At 39.4% G+C, this 15,661-nt stretch overlaps 1 protein-coding gene across 3 annotated transcripts in view; it reads left to right on the plus strand.

Moving 5' to 3' along the window:
* Window positions 1-15,661, plus strand: part of MAP3K20 (mitogen-activated protein kinase kinase kinase 20) — a 140,365-nt gene that overhangs the window by 77,263 nt on the left and 47,441 nt on the right. For all 3 annotated transcript variants that reach the window (XM_054723531.1, XM_054723529.1, XM_054723530.1), the window contains exons 9-10: window positions 2,307-2,381; window positions 7,100-7,206. In XM_054723531.1, coding sequence (XP_054579506.1) covers window positions 2,307-2,381; window positions 7,100-7,206 — 182 coding nt within the window. The remainder of the gene's footprint in view (window positions 1-2,306; window positions 2,382-7,099; window positions 7,207-15,661) is intronic.

Raw genomic sequence — 15,661 nt, forward strand, 5'->3', positions numbered from 1 at the left:
TAAAGCACTGTTAAACTTTACAAAGCAAACAACAAACCCTTATAGAAGGCATGAAATTAAGACAGCATTAATAATAAATATCTTAAATGTGACAGATATGACCCAGCCAGCTTGGCTTGGTGGTTGAGTGTTGACCTATGAACCTGAAGGTCATGGTTCGATTCCCAGTCAGGGTACATGCCCAGGTTGCAGGCTCAATCCCCAGTAGGGGTCGTGCAGGAGGCAGCCCATCAATGATTCTCTCTCATCGATGTTTCTATCTCGCTTCCTCTCTCTTCCTCTCTGAAATAAATAAAAACATATATTTTTAAAAAGCCTGAGTCTAGATTTAACTGACCTTGTCAGATCATTTAAAATAATTATGTCTCCTTGTACAATGTCCCAGATAGGGTATCTAAAAAGTTTGTCAGTAAGAAAAGACAATAGAAATGATCAATATCTATACTCATTCTGTTCACATTTCAGCTCTTAGAAAAAAATGTTGAGGTAAAGTTGTATTGCAAATGTTATCCTTTGTGAAAAATTATTTTTCATCACACATGAGGCATATTCAGTTGCATAATTGCAATTACTGTCTGTTTTATTAGTTGCCACCCCAACCATCTTATTTTTAAGAAAAGTAAACACCTGATTTTTCTTTTGACCTTCATCAAAAGGTCCCAGTTCACATTACAGTTTATTACCAGTACATTGTATGCTATTCTATGAAATCACTAGGCTGGAAGTTAAAAGATGTTTAGCATAGCCTCCAACTCAGGGAGAGTTTTTAATTTTTTATTTTATTTTATTTTGATTTTAAGGTTATCTGTAATTCCAAATATAGATTGTCTGTTTTCTTGCCAAGGCAACAATTTTTCTACTTTTACACATAGCCTCCCCCCAATCCAACCAACTCAGTTCAGTTTTAAGTTTCCTATTTGCAAAACTTCTTTGTCAAAAAATACTGTGGAATAAATGTTCCCAGTACTTCTTAGTACAGCAGTTCTCAACTCCAGCACCCCCGTGCTTTTCATAACCGTGTGTTAATGCCCACCTCTACTTCCATTAAGTGAAATTCAGAGGTAATACAACCTACCTACACACATTAGATTTTAAGGCAATATAATGCCCTAATGGAATATAAAGAAGAAATTAATGGAATGTGTATTGCACTTGCAATGTGTGAATGTTCAGGCATGACCACAGTGAGGTCATGGAGCAGTTTTAGGGGCTGGCACCTATGGATAAATAGACTTCAACAGCTACACACGCAGATAGAGTTGGGTTAATGACTCCAGTACCATGTGTGAGCAACACTGTTGTCTGTGACATTTTCCAAAACTTTTAGTTAATGCAAAACTCACTCAGCCCTTGACTTATTTCATTTGGTAATTGCGTTCTTAGAACATTCAGTGCACTTAAAAGCTATTCAAAAAAATACGTTGTGTTTATTTGTAAGTCGGTGTTAGATTCTAGGCTCAGGTAATTGTAAACCTCATTGTTTGCCTGTTTTACTGACATGAATGCACATGGGCATTTGAATTTTGATGGAATATAAGCTGGTTCTTAATCAAGTAGGACTTCCCTGCATATTGAAGGATGGCTTGCATTCTTGACCTGCTTCAGGGGCAACCCACCAGTTTTTAAAACAAACAGAAATGCTCATGGGCTTCTAAACAGCCTCCAGAGCATTGTATGTTCTGTGAGAACCACTGCTGTGGAATGTTAGGACAGCGCTGATCCTCACACTGTCATCTTTGTTGTACCAGGTCCTGACCGTTTATGCGTTTGACTGAAACGAAGCCATAACGAACCATGCATTCAGAACGTCCTGTTTACCAATGGCAGAGTGTGCACTTCATTAAAACTGTCTCTGTGGTTGTCTGTAGTGAAGCTGTTTTCACAGTTGCCCATCTACTGCCAAAACTGAACTGGTTTCCGAGTTGCCCAGCCTGTTTGCATATTTCACAGTTGCCTATAAAAGTGCAGTAATAGATTTGTGGTTTTAGATTTTGTATTTAAGTTCAGACTTGCCCCTCTCCTTCTGTAGTTTCCTTTAGACTTGATTTTTTTGTTTAAAGCATTTGTTGTGCTGAACCTGATTCTCCATCTACTGTGATTATTTTTGCGGAAAAGTACAAGTGTCTTCAGAGATTAGATATTATGACTCTAAACATAAACTCTCACCTGTCCTACATTAATCAGTGGAAGATTTAAATGCAATGCCTTGTTCATGCTCTTAATTATTTTGTGACCCTTCAATTAGTATTTGCTTTCCTTAATGAGCAAATCCTTATGTTTTATTTTGCTTTTACTCTCTATGGTAGAGATTAACCATTCCAAGCAGTTGCCCCAGAAGTTTTGCTGAACTGTTACATCAGTGTTGGGAAGCTGATGCCAAGGTATGTATATGTTTTTTTGTCGCTGTTCAGAACTCTGGAATTTCACTTGTTTGGCTTTGAATTTGGGGGTGGGGGGTAATAAAATCTATCACAAAGCAAAGCCGGGCTGCTGTTCCCCAGATTGACTGTGAAGGCTTTTTGTTCACATCTGCTTATCTTGACCCCTAGAAACTCAATAAAATTGGTCTTTTTTACAGCACTCTGACATTCTTGACTCAATAAAGAGAAATTTGTTCCTTTCTTTTTCATCTTTAATGGTAACTATTGCACCTTCATGTTTTAAAGATGGCTAGCACACAGTGCTTATTATATGTCAGGCACTGTTCCAAATACTTTATGTGTATGAACTCATTCCTCACAATAGCTCTATGAAATAGGTACCTTCATTACCCTCATTTTATAGATGAAGAATCAAGGCACACTGAGGTAGAGGAATGAGCTCAAGGCCACACTGCTAATAAGTGGTGGGGCTGGACATGAACCCAGGCAGTCTGACAGGAGTCCTGCTCTTAACCACTATGCTCTATTGCCCTTGTAACCAAAGACCAGAAGTAGCCCTTGGAGAGAACCTTGATACCTACTTCCTGTCCAGTTCCAGTGATGTTTTTTAGACAATCACAATGGAGTTGGAGAAATTCCAAACTTCGGCTTTCATGTGGTTATCACATTTAAGCATGAATGGCCCATTTCCTTTCCCTACAAAGATCATTTTAAAAGACTCTCACATACATACGGAAATATTTATAGATAAAATGATAGGCTAGTCTTGGATTTGCTTCAAAATAAATTGAAAGGAAATGGTTGATGGTATAAATGAAATAAGATTAGCTATAATTTTTGAAGCTGAGTGATAGGTATATGGAGGTTCATTATATTATTCTATCATTGTGTATGTTTGGAATTTTCCATAATAAGTTAAAAATAAAGAGTCTCACAGATTAAACATTGCTTATAGTAAGAGAGTTATACTCAAGAAAGGAACTAAAATTTTATCGTTTCAATTTGTCCAGTTTTTCACGGAAATATATCTATTGCAACCTGACCTTTTAAATAGAGATCTAAAAATAAAAACTTAAGGATGAAATTTCTTCCTTAATTTAAACCCAGTTCCAGTCTGGTCCTCAAGAGGAATGAATGATAACATATAGTACATGTTTCTCTAGTGGGAATAACTCGTAAATAATGAGTGAGTATGGGAACTGTGTGAGTATAACTCAGAATTCCCGATGAATCACAGGTACCGTTTCCCAGCACTGTGTTCCGCACCACCAGGTGAGAACAGCTGAGCACCAGGTAGGGCAGCGTGGCCAGCAGGGCAGCAGGGCCCCTTCCAGCTGCCTGCCCCTGCTGCTGGCTGCGCGCTTTGTCTTAGGAGGGTTTGCTGCGGTTCTCCCCGCGCCCCCCCCCCCCCTTGAGCATTTGCCTTTCCTCTCATTACCAACAGCCTCCACCTTTGCTTTTACTCCTGTTCATCAAACTGCCTTTGTCTTTTAACAAGTAGAGTCCTTTGAAATGTGTAAACTGTGCTGGTATTTCTATTTAGGATAGCTGTTGTTTTTATTAGTATTCTGTGACCAAGTTACATAGGTTTTGAGTGGTCAGCCCTATTCCTGTTTCAGCCCTATTCTTTCAGAGTGAGATTTTCCAGAATATGGGGATTGTTAAGCATTAAGATAAAGGCCTGCACTTTGTAACTAATCCAGTAGAAACTATAAGTGGCTACTTGCAAGCTTGCTGTAGAACAGTTATTTTGTACTGTTCAAATAGTACCATTCTGCCCTCTTCACACTCTTCCTAACAGTCATATAGCCATTGTGGCATATACAGTAATTCCGTTAGTCTTTTCCTCTCTGACATTTAAATAGAAATTTCACCTGAAATTATTTGCATTGAATTAGATTAGTGCAACTAGATCCCTATAATTGTAATTATATTTCAGTATGCAAAGCAGGTTGCGAATTTCTTAATCAGAAACTCTGTACCACCTTAATTAAAATTCTGAGAATGTACATTTATGGCGCATTAATGAAATGGTAGTATAAACACCCATCAGCACAGAACATTAGGCCCGTGTTGGTGCCATGAAGTTGGCATGTCTTTAACATGTGCTAAGCTGAACTTCCTTAGGACCAAAGGAATCTTGTGTTCTAGCCATGTGAAGTATAAAAAGAAAGTTGGATTGGTTTTTATTTCCTAAATTCATGACATTTTATTTTGATAAAACTAGTACATGGCGCCTGTTCTTGATCCGATTTTACACCCAGCCGCAGCCCACCTTCCCAGCTCCATTGCTGAGCTCCTCCAGACACGCCTCCCACCTTCATTCCCAACCATGCTCCCCCTTCTTTCCTTTTCTCCCCTCATCACTTCATCGTCAAGCTTCCCTGGTCACTCTGTTTACTCTGGACTATAATTAGTGTTTCTTTTCCTAACCCACAATCTGGGCTAGTGCCTTACCTTGTACTGTTGTATTTTTAAAAAATATCTTTTCTTCCTAAATTGATTGCAGGATATATAAGGGAATAGAGCTAGTTTTAATATGTGTTTCTCTGTAGCACCTTAACATAAGTTGAGTAATAGATGCCCAATTTGTGGTTGACTGAAGTAGCCACCCCAGGCTTGTTTTAGTTCTCTGGCTGGAAGTACATAGCATTTCAACCAGAAGTTGGTGCCAGACCTGTGCACATATAACAATTGGTTAAAATAGTTTTTCCAGTCCTTGAGCTTTAGAATATTAACACATAGATAAAAATATTCAGCTATAAAAATGTGTTCTTTTGCAATGAGGAGGAGGAAATGTGTACAAGAGCAAGCTGGTTTTAGGTTAATGTCCCGTCATTCCAGTGGCTTACCCCCGGGCCTCAAAATATTGCATTGAAGAAAAGAAGGAAGTGAAGGTAGGTATTGGTTCAAGTTCTAAAGTGACATTTCTAAATAAGAAAAAAGATAACAGTTAAAGCCCTGAATCTGAAAGGAAGTACTATTTTACCCTCATGTGATAAAGCATTCTGAAGGGTTACATGCGTGGTCCCTGGTTCTGTGGCCTGCTTCCTGTGTGATGCTGGGCAGTTGATACTTCTCTGAGACTGATTTTCCTTATCTATGAAGTGAAGATAGCTAAAGAAACGCTGTGTGCAGATGCTTAATAAAGGGCCTCGTTGTGATTTTTAAGTAAGGAGCGCCTGCATAATTCCTGAAAGGAAATTAAGTTCCTTCAGAGGAACTTACATAAGACCTTAGCCCAAATCTTGTCTTCTGCAGTCAGAATATTCATAAACTATCATTACCACAAAAATCTGCATTGGTGTTGCTTTGTTAAATGTTCACTTTGATAATTTCTTTCTGAGAGCGTATTCTATTGATAAAATTAAGATTTTTTTTCTAGGGGTACTTGTCATCCAGTTACAAAAGAATTTCACCTTATTGTAAGAATGATTATGTAGGAATATATTATTTAAAACTTTATTATTTCTTCTGCCTCTTTAATGCAAAATGAAAATTTTATATTTATTATATAATTTGTTCCTATACAAATAATTAAAATTTTGCAGCCTTACACATAGTGGTAGAAATTAAAATGGGAACAAAGTTAAAAAAAGACAATATTTTTCAAATTTCCTATTTACAGCATTTTTCTTTTTTGCTTATTAGAAGGCTTGATATATATTAGTGACATTTTGCTACTTTTGCCCTCTCTTAATCACACACACACACTCTCTCTCTCTTAAAAGAACTCAGGAAAAAAAAACAGCTCAGAATAAATATCTCCATTTTATATTCCTGAGAAATGGGAAAATTTCCTTTCTTAATGTAGGAAGCACTCAAGTCCTGAGCGCAAGCACCTCAACATTGTTCCTTCTTGTTTTTGTGCTCCTAAATTAAAATGCATGTTTTAATTGCTGCAACTGTAATTTATTCAGAAATGCTGTAATTATGAGGCATGATGAAGAGAGAATATGCATCATACTTTTATTGTCTTTCTCCATTTTTGGTTTAACCTTTTCTCTCAACATTGGCTCCAGTCTAAAAAGATAGACTACTGTAGTTACTGCAAGCTAAAGAAGTACACATACCCACTCCCTTTTCAATTTCTGCTAAACAGTATCCCAGCGTTTTCCAGCACCAAAGTTAGTTACAATGTGGAATGAATATTGAGAACAATGAAGTTATGATGGCTTTTAAATTGGGGAAATTTTCTGAGCAAGTGGTTTAGGAAATTTTGTTAGTTCTGATAAATTTATAAGCAGATTTTCCCCAAAAAATTTTATTATACACATTTTCAAACATCCAGAAAAGTTGAAAGAATTTTACAGCGAATACTGGTATACCTATCACCTAGACTCTACCATTAACGTTTACCTGCTTGCTTTATCACATAGAGTTTTAAAGGACTTAACTTTTGCCTTTTAGGAGTCCTTAATCATACCCCAAAGAGAGAATTAGTACTTTCCTTACCTGAAGAAAAACTAAAATTATTCCAAATGTAGGCCACAGATAGAAAAAAGGCATGAGTCTATCCTTATGAATAATTTGTTGAAAATAAGGAATATATAGTTCCCTAAACCTGAGTGGTCTGGCGGTGTAAACTAACTAAATCGGGACTTTACATCCTATTTTATTTTGTCATGATAAGTTGAGCTTCTTACTATGCTTATAGATTTTCTCTTGAAGATCTATCTGAATTTCTAACAAGTGGTTATTTATTTTCTCTTCTTCAGAAACGGCCGTCTTTCAAGCAAATCATTTCAATTCTGGAATCCATGTCAAATGACACTAACCTTCCTGACCAGTGTAACTCATTCCTGCACAACAAGGCGGAGTGGAGGTAGGTAGGCCTGCTCAGCAGGCACCTCCCCTGGCTTCAGGGACTAGGAATAAATGAAGTGAAGGAGAGAACCAGGAAACTAGATGATAATCCTGATTTCTAAGGCTAGCTTAGGAATTGCGGCTTTTTATTTTGTTTTTAATGTTTTTATTGATTTCAGAGAGGAAGGGAGAGGGAGAGAGAGATAGAAGCATCAATGATGAGAGAGAATCATTGATCTGTTGCCTGCTGCACACCCCCAAACTGGGGATCAAGCCCACAACCTGGGCAGGTGCCCTGCCCAGGAATCGAACTGTGACCTCCTGTTTCATAGGTTGATTCTCAATCACTTGAGCCACGCCGGCCGGGCTTGTTTTGTTTTTGTGTTAAAAATCTCTGGAGATCTAATAAGTCTTCTATTTCATATGTAAGCAAAAATGAGAGTTCCCTCTGAGCGTGTTGTATGAGTATCCGCGGAAAGAATATTGAAATCAGATCTTCTGAGACAGAGGACAGTTAGTTACCATTTCTCTGTGTACACTGTGTGTTAGGAAGCTTTGGCCTCTGTCCAGTGAGAAATAAAAATACTGTTTGCCTGGAAATTTGCAGAGAGCACTGTATGTTGATAGAGAAGGTAGGAAGACTATAAAAACACTTTTGAAAGAAAACTTTAGATGTTATAAGTCCTATTAAATTGTGTCCAGTGTAAAACAAGTTCAGTAATGAGAAAATGGTATTGTGTGAGTGGAAGAAGTAAGCCTGGGATGAGACATTTGAGCCAGGTCACATGATGCTCGAATATAAATAGCATGTTTGGGAGCTGACATTATTCCTCCCTGACTCAGCAGAGACTTAAGTAACTGCATCTCTGCTCCTGAGAGCCCAGGCGGTAATGAGACGCCTTGCGCCACCTGCTGATGCCAAATGAATACTGCATGTGCTTTGAAAACGAACTTGTTTTCTCCTGTTCTTAGACATGTTTTGGGGCTATTTGGTTGGTGTTTTACAATAACTTTCTTTATTTTTATTCTTTTGAAATCTTTATCAAAGGCCAGCAAGTTAAATGAATTTTTATTTAGGGACACAAAAGTAATACTGCCCGCTCTAGTCTAGGCACAAAGGATTTGGTTCTGGGCTGAAATAATTAACAAAACATATAAAATTAATATTTTTTTCCTACAATAAGAGTTCCACACAAATATACAAAATAGTAAATCCATATGAAGGGGTACCCAGTACTCTAGGACAGAAGCCAAAATACTTAATAAGACTCATGAGACTCACTTTACTCTGGCCCCAGAGCCTCATCTTAAGAGCATCGGTCTGTCCTTTATTTCAGGCTTTCAGTCCCTCAGAAGGTGCATAGTTCTTCCTCCCTCAGAGTTCTTGCAAAATATAGTCTGTTTTGTTTAAAATTCATCCCTGTTTAGAACATTCACAGTATATCAAGTAGATAATATTTTAACTATCAAACCGGTGAAGGTTAAAAAAGCACTGATACTCCTCCAAGTACATGGACGGTGAGGCAGGCACTCTCACACATTGCTGGCAGGATTGTAAACTGATACAGACTTCCCAGAAATCAGTTAGAATCAGGAACCTTTAAATTTTTCATATCATTTGTCAGAGAAATTCCATCTGTAGGAATCTATTCTAAGGAAGTAGAGATGTGGACAAAGATATACGCCCAAAGGGTTTTATGGTTAAAAATAAAAAGCATCTTCAAGCCTCACTGGTGTGGCTCAGTGGTTGGGTGTGGACACATGAACCAGGAGGTCACTGTTTGATTCCGGACAAGGGCACATGCCTGGAGTTGTGGGCTCGATCCCCAGTAGGGGGGCGTGCAACCTAATCTAGCTGGTCAATGATTTTCTCTCATCATTGATGTTTCTCTCTCTCTCCCTTCCTCTCTGAAATCAATAAAAAAAATTTTTTTAATTTTAACTTTAAAATATGAAAATAAATAAAGCTCATCCCTGTTTAAAACATCAACTCTAATGACAGAGAGCAGCTAAAATAACATGACTTTTAGGAAGTATTTCCTGGCCCCAGACAACATGAGGTTCTACTTTATGTGCTCGGAGAACATCTCTGTCGTAGCCCATGACTGCTATTGGAATTAATAAGTAAGTTACAGTTTATTTAATGTGTGTGTCACTGGCTAAAATGCATCAGGTTCATCACTGTACCTACAACATCTAAAAGGTGCCTTCATCATAGCAGTTGCTCAATAACTATTTGGGGAAGAGAATGCAGTGGTGTTAATAATATAAAAAAACACAGTATGGTATTGCACAAGAGAATATAAATATGCAAGTTAATTTTTTTGCCACGACAAATATGTTCTTACATGCATTCATTCAAATACTCGTTGAACTTTGGCTGGGGCAAGGTGCCCTTCTAGGTATTGGGTTTGGTGATGAACAGATCAGTCCCAATGCACATGGAATGCCCAGTGTTGAACTATCTATACTAATAATAGAGGAATATGCAAATTTGCTGGGACCCTGTCACGTAACGACCAATCAAGACAGTGGCAGAGAGCTCTCAGCATTACTGTGCCGGGGGTCCGAAGGGTGTGGAGAGGAAGGGAGAGCAGGCCAGGAGGGGATCAGGCAAGGAGGGGAGCACAGATAGGCAGTTAGGGAAATCAGGCCAGGAGGGGAGTGCATATAGGCAGTTAGGGCAATCAGGCCGGCAGGGGAGGACAGTTAGGGGGATCAGGCCAGCAGGGGGGAGCAGTTAGGCAGTTAGGGCGATCAGGCCAGGAGGGGAGAGCAGTTAGGGGCATCAGGCAGGCAGGCGAGCGGTTAGGAGCCAGCAGTTCCAGATTGCAAGAGGGATACCAGATTGGAAGAGGGTGCAGGCTGGGCGGAGGGACCCCCCACCCCTGTGCACAAATTTCGTGCACCAGGCCTCTAGTGAAGTATAAGTATACAAATAATTATTACTATTTTGAGAAGTATTATGTCAGTGGAGTACTGGACATCTGAGAGCATATAACCATGAAACCTAAACTAGGCTGAGAATATAATTAAAGGATTCCCTGAGGAAATGCTGTTTGATCTGTTATCCAAAGCAGCGGTCACCAACCTTTCAGACCTCACAGACCACCAGTGATCCGTGGACCACCAGTTGGCAACCGCTGATCCAAAGGATTCGTAAGGTTTTAATCCTACTGTTAATACCCTACTATTAAAGTATATCAACAAAATTAGAAAACAAGGGAAACGTTAGTAAGTTTTCTATATAGAAATGTAAAACCTCCAAATGTCCAAAAACAACATCATGCTTCATAAATATAATTCTAAAACAAAGGCCACCCTGTAACAGCATTTTGTCCTGTGTGATAGATCAACAGTTCTAAAAGATTGTGGTCTCAGGACTCCATTACACTCTGAAAAGTTATTGAGGATGCCAAAGAGCTTTTGTTTAAATGTTGCATCTGCCAATAGTTATCACATTCAAAATTAGAACTGAGGAAAATGTAAATATGTATTTATTGATTCATTTTAAAAATAATAAATGCTGCTTCTGTATTCAGCCTGTAGCACTATCACATGTCACAAAGCCTCTGGAAGAGTCTACACACTAGTGGGAGAAGGAGAGTAGCAAAAGCAAATCATCGATTTGCTTAATGTTCCTCTGAAAACCAATTGAACCTCTCAAATTCTTTGAAAATCTTTCATGGGTCCCCAGACTGCACTTTGAAAACCACTGTGATAGACAGAGTTACTGTTTAAAAGAACATTTTAATTAAACTATCAAACTAAAGGACATGGAAAGGCACATCACAAAAGAAGAAACCCAGTGGCCAAGAAATATATGAAATATACTCAACCTCATTTAGCGATCAAGTAAATAAATATAAGGGAACATAATTCATTTCTCAGATTAGTAAAAATTTATATCATGAAAATACCCAGTGTTATGAATTTTCTCATGCATTGCTGGTGACAAAAATACTACCTTTCTGAAGAAGGTATTCCTAAAAAAAATGAATGAGAAGATTATGCAAGAATGTAGGACACCTCAATCCTTAGAATCATAAAACTGGAAATAGCATGAAGTGCAATAAAAAGGAGATTCATTTTGTTTTTATTGTTTATTTGTGGTTTTTAAAAGTTACAATATCTCCATTCACAGAATAGTATGGAGCAATTCATGATATCAGAGATCTGATAAAAATTATTTTAAAATAGAGGCTATATGTTTATGTGTATATTGGTGTGTACATAAAAGAATATCAAAAGGTCATTGTTATCACTGGGTAATAAGATTATGGAAGAATGTTTTCTATTTGTATATATTTAATTTTTTTCTACAATAAACCTGGATTAGCTGAATAATAAACTTAATGTTTTAAAGGCTTCAAAATGAAAAGATAAGGGGAATAAAATTGGTAAAACATTGTATTTTAGTAAAAGGTGAATAGTTGCCTAGAGGGCTGCCTCATTGTCTGTCTTTCAGGAACGAGTTAATCCTGAGAGCTGAAAGAGTATAGATCTTTACCTGGACCACTAAACCACTGTTGAGATACAGCAGAGCTGTTTTATCTGAACTTGGGCATTGGTTAAAAACATGGAGAATAATATATTAATTAGAATAACAATAATAAGCACAGCTGTCATGTATTACATTCTTACTAGATAGTTATACTTTATTCAGATTATCTTTTTTAATCCACATAGCAACCCTGACATCACAGATGCAAAAACTGAGGCCTGGACAGGTTGGGTCACCTGCCCAAATCATGTTGTATAAGATGAAGCCAGTAGAGGAACCCAGGTGGTCCGATCCCCAGGCCTGCAGTAGCACACACGCGTGCAGTACCGTTCCGGGACTGTGGCCATTGTCACACCATCCACTTATTAGCGTGCAGTGTTCACTTGACCAGGCTCCTTTTTAGCGAAGAGAAATATTACAGGGCGTGATTGTTTTAGGTTATGAATAAGGTAAAACAACTATTTCACTCAGTATACCAAGTGGTGAAAAGAATTAAATGTTTTGTCATCATCTGGGTATTTCAAAAGACAACACATCAGACCACTCCTCTCTCTCCCCTCCCCCCACCTCACTTCGTCTGGTGTCTGAAACCATGTGGCTATTGTCCAAAGCGTGTATTGAAAATTAGAGTCACAGTGAAGTCAGATTCCAGTCCTTCTCCGGTGTTTCTGGCAAATGCTTGTTTTCTAGTTGAGCTTCCTCTACACAAAGACCAGATGGAACATCTATCCAGTTTTAGAAAGTTAAATGATTATTCTGGAAATTCTTTTTAAAACTAGGTTATTAAAAACCACCTTAACTATGTTCTTTCCTTTGACCTAATGAATGACAGGGAAGAAATCTTGTCTGCGTTTCTTGCTCATCACACCTTCAGCTTGTTTCTCCTCCATTGAGTTACTAGCAGTAATGGCAGTGGGCATTGAGAACAGAAAATATGTCATCCTGTTTCAGTTTTCTTTGCCCTGTGGGGTCGTCTGCGGCCTGTGGGAACCTATGCTCCATGAGCTGGGTGGTGTGTGAAGGAGCGCTCAGATCTCTGTCTCAGCAAAGCGCTGTGGGTTGTGGTCTGACTTGTGATCAAAAACTCTCCCTGGGGCATGGCTTCTTAAAAACAAAGATCAAAAATATTTAATCTTTGCTATTTGGATATTAGCACAACTCATTTAAGACATAAGAATAAATATAATCTACACATTATATGCTTATGTAATATATATATATATATAATAAAGCTGTTTTTGACTAATTGACCTTTTATTTCAAAGGAAGTTTCTGTCTAATAAAAGAAGATAAGTATAGTTTATCGCCTGTTATTAGCATATGGAAAATTCATAGTAGTGGCAGTCAACCTTCATTAGGTTTTGTTTAAGAGTAAAGCTGTAATTTTCATCAGTTAAAACATTTAAACCATATTTTTTACAACAGGAAAGTTAGATAAATGCATTAAGAGATGCATTTGGATGCAAAACAGCACATCAACAAAGGCAAGGACAGCCAGGGGCACAGGCGGTTTTACTCTCTTTCCCTCTCATTGACTGAAGGTGGCTCTTTCTTTGTTAAGGAAGTTGAACCTCAGGTTTTCCACATTGATTTTCCTCCTCAGTCCTCTATTTGAAAAATAAAAACAAACTTATTTATGAATGGGTATAATATTTATGTCTGATATCCTACATGGGGACTATCATGTGACTTCACTATATTGTTTTTTAATTTTCAAATGGCACCAAGGAAGTAAAGTGTCAGACCCAAATCTAGACCCATCTCAATAGCTGTTCCCTGAGTTGGAATTTGCCAATAATTGTCTTGTCTGCATTCGATAAGTTCTCATCTACAAGGACATTGGAATAAGCTGTCCACTTATTCTGATTTTCCCTGGAAATAAAAAAGGGCATATTTTGGTCACCTATATTCATTAACTTAGATCTGGGGGCTTCTACTTTCCATAGACAAGGTCTCAGCCAGAAGTTCCGAGTCTGCCATGCAGGTTTGTCTTCATGGCACCTGGAAACAGCTGTTGGCAGCACTCAACAGCTGCTCTACACGGCACCTCTTTCCAGCCTCTTCCTTCTCTGTGTGCCTTCTCCAGCCTTTCTTCCCTAGGGTTCTCCCTCCCTCTCTCCATCTCTCTCTCTCTCCTTCTTTCTCTATTTTTTTTTCTTTCATTACTGTTACTTTCCTCATGGGCTCTTCAGAAACTCAAGGGAAAGAACATCCAGCTCTCAAAGGATAAGTTTAGACTTAAACATGGTAATCCTGAAAGAGGAAAAAAATGCATCGAGCCATCTTACCAGTTTCAATTTCTATGAAGTGGTGAGGTTGGTTGGCCTATACAGACTCAGGAGGGGGGCTTTCTTTTAAAATTATTAGAGTTAAAAAGGACCTTGGAGTACATATGGCCCAGAATTTCCTACACTTGCCTGATGGTAAAAACTATCTGGATCTTTTATTAAATAACTAGAGGCCCGGTGCACGAAATTCATGCACGGGTGGGGGGGTGTCCCTCAGCCCAGCCTGCACCCTCTCCAATCTGGGATCCCTCTCACAATCCAGGACTGCTGGCTCCCAACTGCTTGCCTGCCTGCCTGCCTGATTGCCCCTAACTGCTTCTGCCTGCCAGCCTGATCACCCCCTAACCACTCCCCTGCCAGCCTGATTGATGCCTAACTGCTCCCTTGCCAGCCTGTTTGCCCCTAACTGCCCTCCCCTTCAGGCCTGGTCACTCCTAACTGCCCTCCCCTGCAGGCCTGGTCCCCCCTCAACTGCTCTCCCCTGCAGGCTTGGGTCCCTTCCAACTGCCCTCCCCTGCTGGCCATCTTGTGGCAGCCATCTTGTGTCCACTTGGGGGCAGTCATCTTTGACCACAAGGGGGCAGCCATCTTGTGTGTTGGAGTGATGGTCAATTTGCATATTATTCTTTGATTAGCTAGGATAGAGGCCTGGTACACAGGTGGGGGCCAGCTGGTTTGCCCTGAAAGGTGTCCCAGATCAGGGTGGGAGTTCCCTTGGGGCGTGGGGTGGCCTTGGCGAGGGGCCTGTAGTGGTTTGCAGGCTGACCATGCCCCCCGGCGACCCAAGCGGAGGCCCTGGTATCTGGGATTTACTTATCTTCTATAATTGAAACTTTGTAGCCTTAAGCAGAGGCTGAGGCAGGCCAGGGCTACAGAAACTTGGCTTCCTCCATCGCTGGGGGCAACTCAAGCCTCCTGCTCTCTCCAGCTCTGTGGCTGCCACCATTTTGTTGGGATTTATTTATCTTCTGTAATTGAAACTTTGTAGCCTTAAGTGGAGGCCAAGGCAGGCCAGGGCAGGCGGAAAGCTTGGCTTCCTCCATTGCCAGGGAAACCCTAGCCTCCTGCTCTCTCCGTGGCCGCAGCCATCTTGGGTGGGTTAATTTGCATACTCTCGCCTGATTGGCTGGTGGGCGTGGCTGGTGGGTATAGCAGAGTGGTGGTTAATTTGCATATTACTCTTTTATTAGATAGGATATAAATTCCTGGGCTCCACCCAACCCTACTGAATCATGAGCTCTAAGGAAGGATCCTAGGAATCTGAGTTTTGTTGTATGGGTTTGTTTGTTTGTTTGTTTATTTTAACCTGCTGTGCAGATAATTATTAGGATCAGGCAAGTTAGGAATCCCTGATGTAAGATAACCACCACCCCTTACAACTCAGGTAACAGAGTCAGCTTAATCAATTGATTACTTGACTTAGCCAATGAATAGGCTAACGTGAATTTACTAATGGTGTGATATTGATCACCTAACTTGAGTATCATTTTCCCATCTCTCTCTCTCTCTCTCTGAGATTAGCACCTGTTTCTTGGGACTGTTATGAGAATAAGATGAGATAATATAAATTGTCCTTTGTTAATTGTAAAGAGCTAGAGGAATGTAATCATTTATTAAATGACTAAACTAGAACACCAGCCCCATGGCTTTGGCTCTTTAATGCTTTGTTAAAGTATTTGAGC

This window comes from Eptesicus fuscus, chromosome 11, assembly GCF_027574615.1.
Source record: "Eptesicus fuscus isolate TK198812 chromosome 11, DD_ASM_mEF_20220401, whole genome shotgun sequence".
Taxonomy (NCBI): domain Eukaryota; kingdom Metazoa; phylum Chordata; class Mammalia; order Chiroptera; family Vespertilionidae; genus Eptesicus; species Eptesicus fuscus.